The sequence below is a fragment of the Salmo salar genome, chromosome ssa09 (assembly GCF_905237065.1).
Source record: "Salmo salar chromosome ssa09, Ssal_v3.1, whole genome shotgun sequence".
In the NCBI taxonomy this organism is placed as follows: Eukaryota; Metazoa; Chordata; class Actinopteri; order Salmoniformes; family Salmonidae; genus Salmo; species Salmo salar.
The window spans coordinates 157832871-157847870 of record NC_059450.1 but is presented as its reverse complement, the minus strand read 5'-3'; the positions used below and the strand labels follow the sequence as shown (position 1 = coordinate 157847870).

The window sequence follows — 15000 nt, the reverse complement described above, 5'->3', positions numbered from 1 at the left end:
GCACTGTTGACCCCTGTGACAGGAGTGCTGGCCTCAGCGATCACGTACTGGGTATGAGGCAGCGCCATCATCTGGATCTCGGAGGCTGGAGGGAGGGAGGGAGGGAGGGAGGGAGGAGAGAGAGACAGGAGAGAGAGAGAGACAGGAGAGAGAGAGAGAGAGAGAGACAGAGACAGACAGACAGGAGAGAGAGACAGGAGAGAGAGAGAGAGAGAGAGGGAGGGAGGGAGAGAGACAGGAGAGAGAGAGAGAGAGAGACAGGAGAGAGAGAGAGAGACAGGAGAGAGAGAGAGAGACAGGAGAGAGAGAGAGACAGGAGAGAGAGAGAGAGAGAGACAGGAGAGAGAGAGAGAGACAGGAAAGAGAGAGACAGGAGAGAGAGAGAGACAGGAAAGAGAGAGAGAGAGAGACAGGAAAGAGAGAGAGACAGGAGAGAGACAGGAGAGAGAGGAGAGAGTCAGTCAGTATAATGTCTCTGTCGGTTCAACATACTGTTAAGCTATGGCCTGAATCTCTAACCATTTCTCTCCCGATGTGTGTCCTCATTCACTGCGTCTCATTGAATAGGACAGGACATTCCCTAGAGCTCAACTTGGATTTAATAGGACGGGACATTCCCTAGAGCTCAACTTGGATTTAATAGGACGGGACATTCCCTAGAGCTCAACTTGGATTTAATAGGACGGGACATTCCCTATAGAGCTCAACTTGGATTTAATAGGACGGGACATTCCCTATCGAGCTCAACTTGGATTTAATAGGACGGGACATTCCCTAGAGCTCAACTTGGATTTAATAGGACAGGACATTCCCTATCGAGCTCAACTTGGATTTAATAGGACGGGATATTCCCTAGAGCTCAACTTGGATTTAATAGGACGGGACATTCCCTAGAGCTCAACTTGGATTTAATAGGACGGGACATTCCCTATCGAGCTCAACTTGGATTTAATAGGACGGGATATTCCCTAGAGCTCAACTTGGATTTAATAGGACGGGACATTCCCTAGAGCTCAACTTGGATTTAATAGGACGGGACATTCCCTAGAGCTCAACTTGGATTTAATAGGACGGGACATTCCCTAGAGCTCAACTTGGATTTAATAGGACGGGACATTCCCTAGAGCTCAACTTGGATTTAATAGGACGGGACATTCCCTAGAGCTCAACTTGGATTTAATAGGACGGGACATTCCCTAGAGCTCAACTTGGATTTAATAGGACGGGACATTCCCTAGAGCTCAACTTGGATTTAATAGGACGGGATATTCCCTAGAGCTCAACTTGGATTTAATAGGACGGGACATTCCCTATCGAGCTCAACTTGGATTTAATAGGACGGGACATTCCCTAGAGCTCAACTTGGATTTAATAGGACGGACATTCCCTAGAGCTCAACTTGGATTTAATAGGACGGGACATTCCCTAGAGCTCAACTTGGATTTAATAGGACGGGATATTCCCTAGAGCTCAACTTGGATTTAATAGGACGGGACATTCCCTAGAGCTCAACTTGGATTTAATAGGACGGGATATTCCCTAGAGCTCAACTTGTTTAAACATCCTCTAACCCTAATCCAACGCTTTTAAATCCGTGAGTGGGAGTGAGCAAAGGAACACTATATAAAGGAAACAGGTAACGGGAGCGTTCCTCTGACCAGGTGTTGCTGACGCATGCCAGACCTTATAACGCCTGGATAGGTATTTTACATATCAGGTAGCTACCGTGCCTTCGGAAAGTATTCAGACTCCTCGACTTGTTAGATTGCAGCCTTATTCTAAAACGGATTAAATTAATACAATCCTAAACAATCTACACACAGTACCCCATAATGACATCACAATACCCCAAAAAAAGGTTTTATTGACATTTTTTGCAAATTTAAAATAAAATAAAAAAACAGATACCTTATTTACATAAGTATTCAGACCCTTTGCTATGAGACTCTAAATTGAGCTCAGTTGCATCATGTTTCCATTGATCATCCTTGAGATGTTTGTAACCACCAAGACTCTTCCTAAAGTTGGCCGCCCGGCCAAACTGAGCAATCGGGTGGAGAAAGGCCTTGGTCAGGGAGGTGACAAAACACCTTATGCTTCACCGAGTCGTGGCTGAACGACGACAACATCAACATACAGCTGGCTGGTTATACGATGTACCGGCAGGGTGGAACAGCGGCGTCTGGTAAGACAAGGGGCGGCGGTCTATGTATTTTTGTAAATAACAGCTGGTGCACGATATCTAAGGAAGTCTCGAGCTATAGCTCACCTGAGGTAGAGTATCTCATGATAAGGTGTAGACCACACTACACTGTCTCAGCCTCCAGTATTTATGCTGCAGTAGTTTATGTGTCGGGGGCTAGGGTCAGTCTGTTACATCTGGAGTATTTCTCTTGTCTTATCCGGTGTCCTGTGTGAATTTAAATATGCTCTCTCTAATTCTCTCTTTCTCTCTTTCTGTCTTTCTCTCGGAGGACCTGAGCCCTAGGACCATGCCTCAGGACTACCTGGTATGATGACTCCTTGCTGTCCCCAGTCCACCTGGCCGTGCTGCTGCTCCAGTTTCAACTGTTCTGCCTGCGGCTATGGAACCCTGACCTGTTCACCGGACGTGCTTGTTGCACCCTCGACAATTACTATGATTATTATTATTTGACCATGCTGGTCATTTATGAACATTTTAACATCTTGACCATGTTCTGTTATAATATCCACCCGGCACAGCCAGAAGAGGACTGGCCACCCCTCATAGCCCGGTTCCCCCCTAGGTTTTCTTCAAAGTTTTTGGCCTTTCTAGGGAGTTTTTCCTAGGGAGTTTTTCCTAGCCACCGTGCTTCTACACCTGCATTGCTTGCTGTTTGGGGTTTCAGGCTGGGTTTCTGTACAGCACATTGAGATATCAGCTGATGTACGAAGGGCTTTATAAATAAATTTGATTTGATTTGATTTGATTTGCGATACTGTTTATCTAATACATAAACACATACTACAGATATTGACTATCTAGTACACATTCTACATATACTGTATATCTATTATATATATAAATACATTTGATTTGATCTACCAAGAGAGTTGTAGCTGTTTACATACCACCACAGACTGATGCTGGCACTAAGACAGCACTCAACGAGCTGTATTCCGCCATAAGCAAACAAGAAAACGCTCACCCAGAGGCGACGCTCCTAGTAGCCGGGGACTTTAATGCAGGGAAACTTAAATCAGTTTTAAAAAATGTCTATCAGCATGTTAAATGTGCAACCAGAGGAAGAAAAAAAAAAAAACTCTGGACCACCTTTACTCCACACACAGAGACGCGTACAAAGCTCTCCCTCGCCCTCCATTTAGCAAATCTGACCATAATTCTATCCTCCTGATTCCTGCTTACAAGCTAAAATTAAAGCAGGAAGCACCAGTGACTCGCTCAATAAGGAAGTGGTCAGATGACGCAGGGGCTAAACTACAGGACTGTTTTGCTAGCACAGACTGGAACATGTTCCGGGATTCTTCCGATGGCATTGAGGAGTACATCACATCAGTCACTGGCTTTATCAATAAGTGCATTGAGGACGTCGTCCCCACAGTGACCGTACGTACATACCCTAACCAGAAGCCATGGATTACAGGCAGCATCCGCACTGAGCTAAAGGGTAGAGCTGCCTCTTTCAAGGAGCGGGACTCTAACCCGGAAGCTTATAAAAAAAATCCTGCTATAGCCTCCGACGAACCATCAAACAGGCAAAGCTTCAATACAGGACTAAGAATGAATCGTAATACACCTCCTCCGATGCTCGTTGGATGTGGCAGGGCTTGCAAACCATTACAGACTACAAAGGGAAGCACAGCCGAGAGCTGCCCAGTGACACGAGCCTACCAGACGAGCTAAACTACTTCTATGCTCGCTTCGAGGCAAATAACACTGAAACATGCATGAGAGCCCCAGCTGTTCCGGAAGACTGTGTGATCACGCTCTCCGCAGCCAATGTGAGTAAGACCTTTAAACAGGTCAACATTCACAAGGCCGCAGGGCCAGACGGATTACCAGGACGTGTACTGCGAGCATGCGCTGACCAACTGGCAAGTTTCTTCACTGACATTTTTCAACCTGTCCCTGTCCGAGTCTGTAATACCAACATGTTTTAAGCAGACCACCATAGTCTCTGTGCCCAAGAACACTAAGGTAACCTGCTTAAATGACTATCGACCCGTAGCACTCACGTCCGTAGCCATGAAGTGCTTTGAAAGGCTGGTCATGGCTCACATCAACACCATTATCCCAGAAACCCTAGACCCACTCCAATTTGCATACCGCCCCAACAGGTCCACAGATGATGCAATCTCTATTGCACTCCACACTGCCCTTTCCCACCTGGACAAAAGGAACACCTATGTGAGAATGCTATTCATTGACTACAGCTCAGCGTTCAACACCATAGTGCCCTCAAAGCTCAACACTAAGCTAAGGACCCTGGGACTAAACACCTCCCTCTGCAACTGGATCCTGGACTTCCTGACGGGCCGCCCCCCCAGGTGGTGAGGGTAGGTAACAACACATCTGCCACGCTGATCCTCAAAACGGTGGCTCCTCAGGGGTGCGTGCTCAGTCCCCTCCTGTACTCCCTGTTCACCCATGACTGCATGGCCAAACACGACTCCAACACCATCATTAAGTTTGCAGACGACATAACAGTGGTAGGCCTGATCACCGACAACGATGAGACAGCCTATAGGGAGGAGGTCAGAGACCTGGCCGTGTGGTGCCAGGACAACAACCTCTCCCTCAACGTGATCAAGACAAAGGAGATGATTGTGGACTACAGGAAAAAGCGGACAGAGCACACCCCCCATTCTCATCGACGGGGCTGTAGTGGAGCAGGTTGAGAACTTCAAGTTCCTTGGTGTCCACATCACCAACAAACTAACCAAGGCAGTCGTGAAAAGGGCAAAACCTGTTCCCCCTCAGGAGAAAAGGTTTGTCATGGGTCCTCAGATCCTCAAAAGGTTTTACAGCTGCACCATCGAGAGCATCACTGCCTGGTATGGATCACCTTCCAACAGGACAACAACCCTAAGCACACAGCCAAGACAATGCAGGAGTGGCTTCGGGACAAGTCTCTGAATGTCCTTGAGTGGCCAGGTCAGAGCCCGGACTTAAACCCAATCGAACATCTCTGGAGAGACCTGAAAATAGCTGTGCAGCAACGCTCCCTATCCAACCTGACAGAGCTTTAGAGGATCTGCAGAGAAGAATGGGAGAAACTCCCCAAATACAGGTGTTGCCAAGCTTGTAGCGTCATACCCAAGAAGACTCAAGGCTGTAATCGCTGCCAAAGGGGCTTCAACAAAGTACTGAGTAAAGGGTCTGAATACTTATGTAAATGTAATATTTCATTTTTTTTTATATATATATATATATATATATATATATATATATACACACACATTTGCAAAAATGCCTTAGCCTGTTTTTGCTTTGTCATTATGGGGTATTGTATGTAGATTGATGAGGGGAAAAACGATTTAATACATTTTAGAATAGTAACAAAATGTGGAAAAAGTCAAGGGGTCTGAATACTTTCCGAAGCCACTGTATATCATACGCTTTAAAAATCTGGTGCATGCGGAGCCCAGCCCAAGCCAGGCAGAGGTACTCACGGTATCCTCGGTAGTTCCAGTTGCCGGGGATGTAGGCGTGCTGCACAGAGCCCTGCTGATTGGATGACGTCTGGAGGGCGTGACTCTGGGCCAGGGTCACAGGTGTCAGCTGGGCGGGGCTTAACTCCTGGGCCACCTGGGAGGAAGGGCTAAGAGGCTGACCCTGCAGGAACAACAGAGGACGATTGGTCGATTGTTGGATTGATACAGACCTTGTTGAATGTACTATGTAGCTCCGGATAAGAGCGTCTGCTGAATGAGCAAAATGTCAAATGTAAACTCAGTATTTGCTTTAAAACGTAGTACAGGTTCAGAGTACAGTAAGGAGTTAGTACCCCTCGTAAGGAGTTAATACCCCCAGTAAGGAGTTAATACCCCCTCGTAAGGAGTTAGAACCCCTAGTAAGGAGTTAATACCCCTAGTAAGGAGTTAATACCCCCAGTAAGGAGTTAGTACCCCCTCGTAAGGAGTTAGTACCCCCTCGTAAGGAGTTAGAACCCCTAGTAAGGAGTTAATACCCCCAGTAAGGCGTTAAAACCCCCTCGTAAGGAGTTAATACCCCTAGTAAGGAGTTAATACCCCCAGTAAGGAGTTAATACCCCTAGTAAGGAGTTAATACCCCCTCGTAAGGAGTTAATACCCCCTCGTAATGAGTTAGAACCCCTAGTAAGGAGTTAATACCCCCTCGTAAGGAGTTAATACCCCTCGTAAGGAGTTAATACCCCCAGTAAGGAGTTAATACCCCTAGTAAGGAGTTAATACCCCCCAGTAAGGAGTTAATACCCCCAGTAAGGAGTTAATACCCCCTAGTAAGGAGTTAATACCCCCTAGTAAGGAGTTAATACCCCCTAGTAAGGAGTTAATACCCCTAGTAAGGCGTTAATACCCCCTAGTAAGGAGTTAATACCCCCAGTAAGGAGTTAATACCCCTAGTAAGGAGTTAATACCCCCAGTAAGGAGTTAATACCCCCAGTAAGGAGTTAATACCCCTAGTAAGGAGTTAATACCCCTAGTAAGGAGTTAATACCCCCTAGTAAGGAGTTAATACCCCTAGTAAGGAGTTAATACCCCTAGTAAGGCGTTAATACCCCTAGTAAGGAGTTAATACCCCCAGTAAGGAGTTAATACCCCTAGTAAGGAGTTAATACCCCCAGTAAGGAGTTAATACCCCCTAGTAAGGAGTTAATACCCCCAGTAAGGAGTTAATACCCCCAGTAAGGAGTTAATACCCCCAGTAAGCAGTTAATACCCCCAGTAAGCAGTTAATACCCCTAGTAAGCAGTTAATACCCCCCAGTAAGGAGTTAATACCCCCCAGTAAGGAGTTAATACCCCTAGTAAGGAGTTAATACCCCCAGTAAGGAGTTAATACCCCCTAGTAAGGAGTTATACCCCTAGTAAGTAGTTAATACCCCCTTGTAAGGAGTTAATACCCCTAGTAAGGAGTTAGAACCCCTAGTAAGGAGTTAATACCCCCAGTAAGGAGTTAATACCCCCTAGTAAGGAGTTAATACCCCCTAGTAAGGAGTTAGTACCCCCAGTAAGAAGTTAGTATTCTATCTTGAGAAATGACAGCGGCTAAGGCGGCAGCGTGAAGAGACGAGTGTTTACCTGCGTGTGCTGTCCTGCCTCTGACACCTGTATGTGTTGCACCTGTATGGAGTGTTGGCTGTAACCATGGGGATCATGGAGCTGGGAAACATCCACGGTGGAATGCTGGGAGTGGGGAGAGCCCGCCTGAGACACACAGATCAGGTACATCATGTTTTTACAGGTTGAACTTGCACTACCTGTAACTGTTACGTGTTGAGACTGGTTGAAGGGGTTAGGGTGTAGGGGTTAGGGTCTAGGGGTTAGGGTCTAGGGGTTAGGGTCTAGGGGTTAGGGTCTAGAGTCTAGGGGTTAGGGTCTAGGGGTTAGGGTCTAGGGGTTAGGGTCTAGGGGTTAGAGTCTAGAGTCTAGGGGTTAGGGTCTAGGGTTAGGGTCTAGGGGTCTAGGAGCTAGGGGTTAGGGTCTAGGGGTTAGGGGTTAGGGTCTAGGGGTTAGGGTCTAGGGGTTAGGGTCTAGGGGTTAGGAGTTAGGGGTTAGGGTCTAGGGGTTAGGGTCTAGTGTCTAGGGCTTAGGGTCTAGGGGTTAGGGTCTAGGGGTTAGGGTCTAGGGTCTAGGGGTTAGGGTCTAGGGTCTAGGGGTTAGGGTCTTACCTGAACTTGGACCACCTGTAACTGTATGTGTTGAGGCTGGTTGATCCCTCCTCCTGATTGGCTGACTGGTATATATTGAATCCTCTGGTAATCCCCAGCGCGGTAGTCTGTGGTGAGGGTCTGGGACAACTCCGTCATCGCCTGGGTCAGCAGGTCTGTCGTCTGGGGAAACAACACATTGGTTGATTGGACATCTCAAATCACACCATCATCATCTCTGTACGTGTGTGTGTGTGTGTGTGTGTGTGTGTGTGTGTGTGTGTGTGTGTGTGTGTGTGTGTGTGTGTTCTCACCACCACAGCCTCAGAAGTGGTACCGTCAGTGGTGATGACAGCAGGGGCAGAGCAGATGACTGCAGTGGTGAGGGGAGCCTGGATGGTGTTGGCTAGCTGGGCGTACTCTGGGTGCTTCTTACGGATGTGCTGCACCATCTTAGTCTGGGGGTGGGTGGGGGTGGGGGTGGGGGGGGGGACACACGGCAAGGGGCAGGTCCATAAGAAAACTTCCTACAACTCAACAAGAGAGCAGGCTTTTGATTCAACCCAGCACAAAGACATCCCTCGACAGTCTAGTAGAAGGTGAATGCACCAATCTGTAAGTCGCTCTGGATAAGAGCGTCTGCTAAATGACTTACCCAGACCCTGGTAAATATCAACACTTGATTAGTCTCCAAAATGAGCAGGGTTTTGTTCCTGCCCAACACCACCACTATGTTATAACGAGATGGTACCTTGCTACTGTACTGCTTGGCACAATGCGGGCAGCAAACGGGAGCGGTGGCGATGGTTCCGGTCAGCTGCGTGTGCGTGCTCAGCATGGGGTCGGGTTCCCCGGGAACGGCTGGGCGGAGCTTCCTGATGCTGGGGGGTAGCTCCGCCCCAGGGTGGTTCTTCAGTATGTGAGCCTTTCGCTTACTGGCCGACTTATACACCTGGGGGAGGGGTTACAGTGTATGTTAGCATGTTGTGAAGATAGACAAGACAGACAGAGAGACAAGACAGACAGACAAGACAGACAGAGAGACAAGACAGACAGACAAGACAGACAGAGAGACAAGACAGATAGACAAGACAGACAGAGAGACAAGACAGATAGACAGACAGACAAGACAGACAGAGAGACAAGACAGATAGACAAGACAGACAGAGAGACAAGACAGAGAGACAAGACAGACAGACAGACAAGACAGAGAGAGACAAGACAGACAGAGAGACAAGACAGATAGACAGACAGACAGAGAGACAAGACAGATAGACAAGACAGATAGACAAGACAGACAGAGAGACAAGACAGACAGACAAGACAAGACAGAGAGACAAGACAGACAGAGAGACAAGACAGATAGAGAGACAAGACAGATAGAGAGACAAGACAGACAGACAAGACAGACAGACAAGACAGACAGAGAGACAAGACAGAGAGACAAGACAAGACAGAGAGACAAGACAAGACAGAGAGACAAGACAGAGAGACAAGACAAGACAGAGAGACAAGACAGACAGAGAGACAAGACAGACAGACAAGACAAGACAGAGAGACAAGACAGACAGAGAGACAAGACAGATAGAGAGACAAGACAGATAGAGAGACAAGACAGACAGACAAGACAGACAGACAAGACAGACAGAGAGACAAGACAGATAGAGAGACAAGACAGATAGAGAGACAAGACAGACAGGACAGACAGATAGACAGACAGAGAGACAAGACAGACATAGAGACAAGACAGATAGACAAGACAGACAGAGAGACAAGACAGATAGACAAGACAGACAGACAAGACAGACAGAGAGACAAGACAGATAGACAGACAGACAAGACAGACAGAGAGACAAGACAGATAGAGAGACAAGACAGATAGAGAGACAAGACAGACAGGACAGACAGATAGACAGACAGACAAGACAGACAGAGAGACAAGACAGACAGAGAGACAAGACAGATAGACAAGACAGACAGAGAGACAAGACAGATAGACAAGACAGACAGAGAGACAAGACAGATAGACAGACAGACAAGACAGACAGAGAGACAAGACAGATAGACAAGACAGACAGAGAGACAAGACAGAGAGACAAGACAGACAAGACAGACAGAGAGACAAGACAGACAGAGAGACAAGACAGATAGACAGACAGACAAGACAGACAAAGAGACAAGACAGATAGACAAGACAGACAGAGAGACAAGACAGATAGACAAGACAGACAGAGAGACAAGACAGATAGACAAGACAGATAGACAAGACAGACAGAGAGACAAGACAGACAGCTGTACCTTGTCACAGTACTGGCAGAAGTAGTCTCTGTTGGGTTTGATGATGGGCAGAGTGAGCTCAGGAACTTCCTCTATGCGCATCTCAGGGTGACGCTTAGATAGATGGTTCACCTATGGGGAGAGAGAGAGAGAGAGAGAGAGAGAGAGAGAGAGAGAGAGAGAGAGAGAGAGAGAGAGAGTGTAGTAGGGTCAGTATAAAACCACACAGACTGACATACAGCGCCCTCCACAATTACTAGCACAGTGAAGCAATTTTTACATTTTTCTGAGAAAGTTAAGACGCATAAATACCATTACAACAACAAGGGGAGGTTAGCCTATCTGTAACTTTCTCTCACTCATCATTATTCACGATTGGTTCTGGATGATCCGTAACCATGGCAGCATCCACATTAATGCAGAAGTGTTTAGAAACATGTTCTAATCTGATTTACAATGAAAGTGACTCCAAACTGATACAATAAATGATTTACCATTGATTTCTATTGGACACTAAATAATCTGATACACAACCAAAACAAACAGCAAATGCATCCAACCATTTTGTTGAGTCACAAGCTGGATGTAATCATTGTATGCTATGAATATAGGACCAAATACTAAACATTTTTTTGTGCGGGCGGCAGGTAGCCTAGTGGTTAGAGCGTTGGACTAGTAACCAGCAGCTAGTCTAGTGGTTAGAGTGTTGGACTAGTAACCAGCAGGTAGCCTAGTGGTTAGAGCGTTGGACTAGTAACCAGCAGCTAGTCTAGTGGTTAGAGTGTTGGACTAGTAACCAGCAGGTAGTCTAGTGGTTAGAGCGTTGGGCCAGTAACCAGCAGGTATCCTAGTGGTTAGAGCGTTGGACTAGTAACCAGCAGGTAGCCTAGTGGTTAGAGCGTTGGACCAGTAACCAGCAGGTAGCCTAGTGGTTAGAGCGTTGGACCAGTAACCAGCAGGTAGCCTAGTGGTTAGAGCGTTGGGCCAGTAACCAGCAGGTAGCCTAGTGGTTAGAGCGTTGGGCCAGTAACCAGCAGGTAGCCTAGTGGTTAGAGCGTTGGTCTAGTAACCAGCAGGTAGCCTAGTGGTTAGAGCGTTGGACTAGTAACCAGCAGGTAGTCTAGTGGTTAGAGCATTGGACTAGTAACCAGCAGGTAGCCTAGTGGTTAGAGCGTTGGACCAGTAACCAGCAGGTAGCCTAGTGGTTAGAGCGTTGGACCAGTAACCAGCAGGTAGCCTAGTGGTTAGAGCGTTGGGCCAGTAACCAGCAGGTAGCCTAGTGGTTAGAGCGTTGGGCCAGTAACCAGCAGGTAGCCTAGTGGTTAGAGCGTTGGTCTAGTAACCAGCAGGTAGCCTAGTGGTTAGAGCGTTGGACTAGTAACCAGCAGGTAGTCTAGTGGTTAGAGCATTGGACTAGTAACCAGCAGGTAGCCTAGTGGTTAGAGCATTGGACTAGTAACCAGCAGGTAGCCTAGTGGTTAGAGCGTTGGGCCAGTAACCAGCAGGTAGCCTAGTGGTTAGAGCGTTGGGCCAGTAACCAGCAGGTAGTCTAGTGGTTAGAGCATTGGACTAGTAACCAGCAGGTAGCCTAGTGTTAGAGCATTGGACTAGTAACCAGCAGGTAGCCTAGTGGTTAGAGCGTTGGGCCAGTAACCAGCAGGTAGCCTAGTGGTTAGAGCGTTGGGCCAGTAACCAGCAGGTAGCCTAGTGGTTAGAGCGTTGGTCTAGTAACCAGCAGGTAGCCTAGTGTTAGAGCGTTGGACTAGTAACCAGCAGGTAGTCTAGTGGTTAGAGCATTGGACTAGTAACCAGCAGGTAGCCTAGTGGTTAGAGCATTGGACTAGTAACCAGCAGGTAGCCTAGTGGTTAGAGCGTTGGGCCAGTAACCAGCAGGTAGCCTAGTGGTTAGAATAAGAGCACCTCCTCCCAGCTGCCCACTGCTCTGAGGCTAGGAAACACTGTCACCACCGATAAATCCATGATAATTGAGAATTTCAATAAGCATTTCTCTACGGCTGGCCATGCTTTCCACCTGGCTACCCCTACCCCGGTCAACAGCCCTGCACCCCCCGCAGCAACTGGCCCAAGCCTCCCCCATTTCTCCTTCACCCAAATCCAGATAGCTGATGTTCTGAAAGAGCTGCAAAATCTGGACCCGTACAAATCAGCTGGGCTTGACAATCTGGACCCTCTCTTTCTAAAACTATCTGCCGAAATTGTTGCAACCCCTATTACTAGCCTGTTCAACCTCTCTTTTGTATTGTATGAGATTCCCAAAGATTGGAAAGCTGCCGCGGTCATCCCTCTCTTCAAAGGGGGTGACACTCTAGACCCAAACTGCTACAGACCTATATCTATCCTACCCTGCCTTTCTAAGGTCTTCGAAAGACAAGTTAACAAACAGATCACCGACCATTTTGAATCTCACCGTACCTTCTCCTCTATGCAATCCGGTTTCCGAGCTGGTCACAGGTGCACCTCAACCACGCTCAAGGTCCTAAACAATATCATAATCGCCATCGATAAGAGACAGTACTGTGCAGCCGTATTCATCGACCTGCCCAAGGCTTTCGACTGTCAATCACCACATTCTTATCGGCAGACTCAACAGCCTTGGTTTCTCAAATGACTGCCTCGCCTGGTTCACCAACTACTTCTCTGATAGAGTTCAGTGTGTCAAATCAGAGGGCCTGTTGTCCGGACTTCTGGCAGTCTCTATGGGGGTACCACAGGGTTCAATTCTCGGGCCGACTCTTTTCTCTGTATACATCAATGATGTCGCTCTTGCTGCTGGTGATTCTCTGATCCACCTCTACGCAGACAACACCATTCTGTATACTTCTGGCCCTTCTTTGGACACTGTGTTAACTAACCTCTAGACGAGCTTCAATGCCATACAACCCTCCTTCCATGGCCTCCAACTGCTTTTAAATGCTAGTAAAACTAAATGCATGCTCTTCAACCGATCACTGCCTGCACCTGCCCACCCGACTAGCATCACTACTCTGGACGGTTCTGACTTAGACTATGTGGACAACTACAAATACCTAGGTGTCTGGTTAGACTGTAAACTCTCCTTCCAGACTCACATTAAGCATCTCCAATCCAAAATTAAATCTAGAATTGGCTTCCTATTTCGCAACAAAGCCTCCTTCACTCATGTTGCCAAACATACCCTCGTAAAACTGACCATCCTACCAATCCTCGACTTCGGCGATGTCATTTACAAAATAGCCTCCAACACTCTACTCAGCAAACTGGATGCAGTCTATCACAGTGCCATCCGTTTTGTCACCAAAGCCCCATATTCCACCCACCACTGCGACCTGTATGCTCTCGTTGGCTGGCCCTCGCTTCATACTCGTCGCCAAACCCACTGGCTCCAGGTCATCAACAAGTCTTTGCTAGGTAAAGCCCCGCCTTATCTCCGCTCACTGGTCACCATAGCAACACCCACTCGTAGCACGCGCTCCAGCAGGTATATCTCTCTGGTCACCCCCAAAGCCAATTCCTCCTTTGTCCGCCTCTCCTTCCAGTTCTCTGCTGCCAATGACTGGAACGAACTGCAAAAATCACTGAAGCTGGAGACTCATATCTCCCTCACTACCTTTAAGCACCAGCTGTCAGAGCAGCTCTCAGATCCCTGCACCTGTACATAGCCCATCTGTAAACAGCCCATCCAACTACCTCATCCCCATACTGTATTTATTTATCTTGCTCCTTTGCACCCCAGTATCTCTACTTGCACATTCATCTTCTGCACATCTACCATTCCAGTGTTTTAATTGCTATATTGTAATTACTTCGCCACCATGGCCTATTTATTGCCTTACCTCCCTTATCCTACCTCATTTGCACACCATGTATATTGACTTTTCTACTGTATGTTTGTTTATTCCATGTGTAACTCTGTGTTGTTGTTTGTGTCGAATCTGCATTGCTTTATCTTGGCCAGGTCGCAGTTGTAAATGAGAACTTGTTCTCAACTCGTCTACCTGGTTAAATAAAGGACTTAAATATTAAATATGTTAAATATATTATTTTTTTTAAATAAATGTAGCTAACACAACGTGCCATTGGAACACAGGAGTGATGGTTGCTGATAATGGACCTCTATAAGCATATGTAGATATTCCATTAAAAATCAGCCGTTTCCAGCTACAATAGTCATTTACAACATTAACAATGTCTACACTGTATTTCTGATCAATTTGATGTTATTTTAATGGACAAAAAAAAGTGATTTTCTTTAAAACAAGGACATTTCTAAGTGACCCCAAACTTTTGAACGATATATATATATATTTACACACACATACACATATACACACACAAAGACATCCACTATATATACAAAAGTATGTGGACACCCCTTCAAATTAGTGGATTAGGCTAGTTCAGCCACAAGTGTTGCTGACAGGTGTATAAAATCGAGCACACGGCCATGCAATCTCCATAGACAAACATTGGCAGTAGAATGGCCCCGTACTGAAGAGCTCAGTGACTTTCAACGCGGCACCGCTCATAGGATGTCACCTTTCCAACAAGTCAGTTTGTAAACGTTATGCCCTGCTAGAGTTGTCCCCCTAGTGAACTGTGAGTGCTGTTATTGTGAAATGGGAAAGTCTAGGAGCAACAACGGCTCAGCTGTGAAGTGGTAGGCCACTCAAGCTCCCAGAACAGTGTAATCTAGGAAGCCAGTATCACTACTCACCAGCATACCTCGACGTCTAAAACCCATCATACACATGCGACATTTAAACATGAAGCTCTCCAAGTCTGTGGTGGGAACCTTCTGCTTCAGGGCCTTGGAGCGATGGATACGGTCGGCCTTCTTAGCCTCACGCTCTGGGTTGTGCATCCGCTGCATGTGCTCTCTCAGTTTATCC

General features: G+C 47.0%; 1 protein-coding gene across 1 annotated transcript in view; it reads right to left on the bottom strand.

The window, feature by feature from the left end:
* prdm10 (PR domain containing 10) overlaps nucleotides 1-15000 on the bottom strand; it is an 85103-nt gene that overhangs the window by 2498 nt on the left and 67605 nt on the right. The window contains exons 16-23 of the mRNA XM_045724930.1: nucleotides 14826-15000; nucleotides 10133-10243; nucleotides 8586-8786; nucleotides 8149-8292; nucleotides 7856-8017; nucleotides 7266-7391; nucleotides 5656-5818; nucleotides 1-85 (exon numbers count right to left, since the gene is read on the bottom strand). The exon at nucleotides 1-85 is cut by the window's left edge and continues 13 nt beyond it; the exon at nucleotides 14826-15000 is cut by the window's right edge and continues 5 nt beyond it. Of these exons, the coding sequence (XP_045580886.1) occupies nucleotides 1-85; nucleotides 5656-5818; nucleotides 7266-7391; nucleotides 7856-8017; nucleotides 8149-8292; nucleotides 8586-8786; nucleotides 10133-10243; nucleotides 14826-15000 (1167 nt within the window). The remainder of the gene's footprint in view (nucleotides 86-5655; nucleotides 5819-7265; nucleotides 7392-7855; nucleotides 8018-8148; nucleotides 8293-8585; nucleotides 8787-10132; nucleotides 10244-14825) is intronic.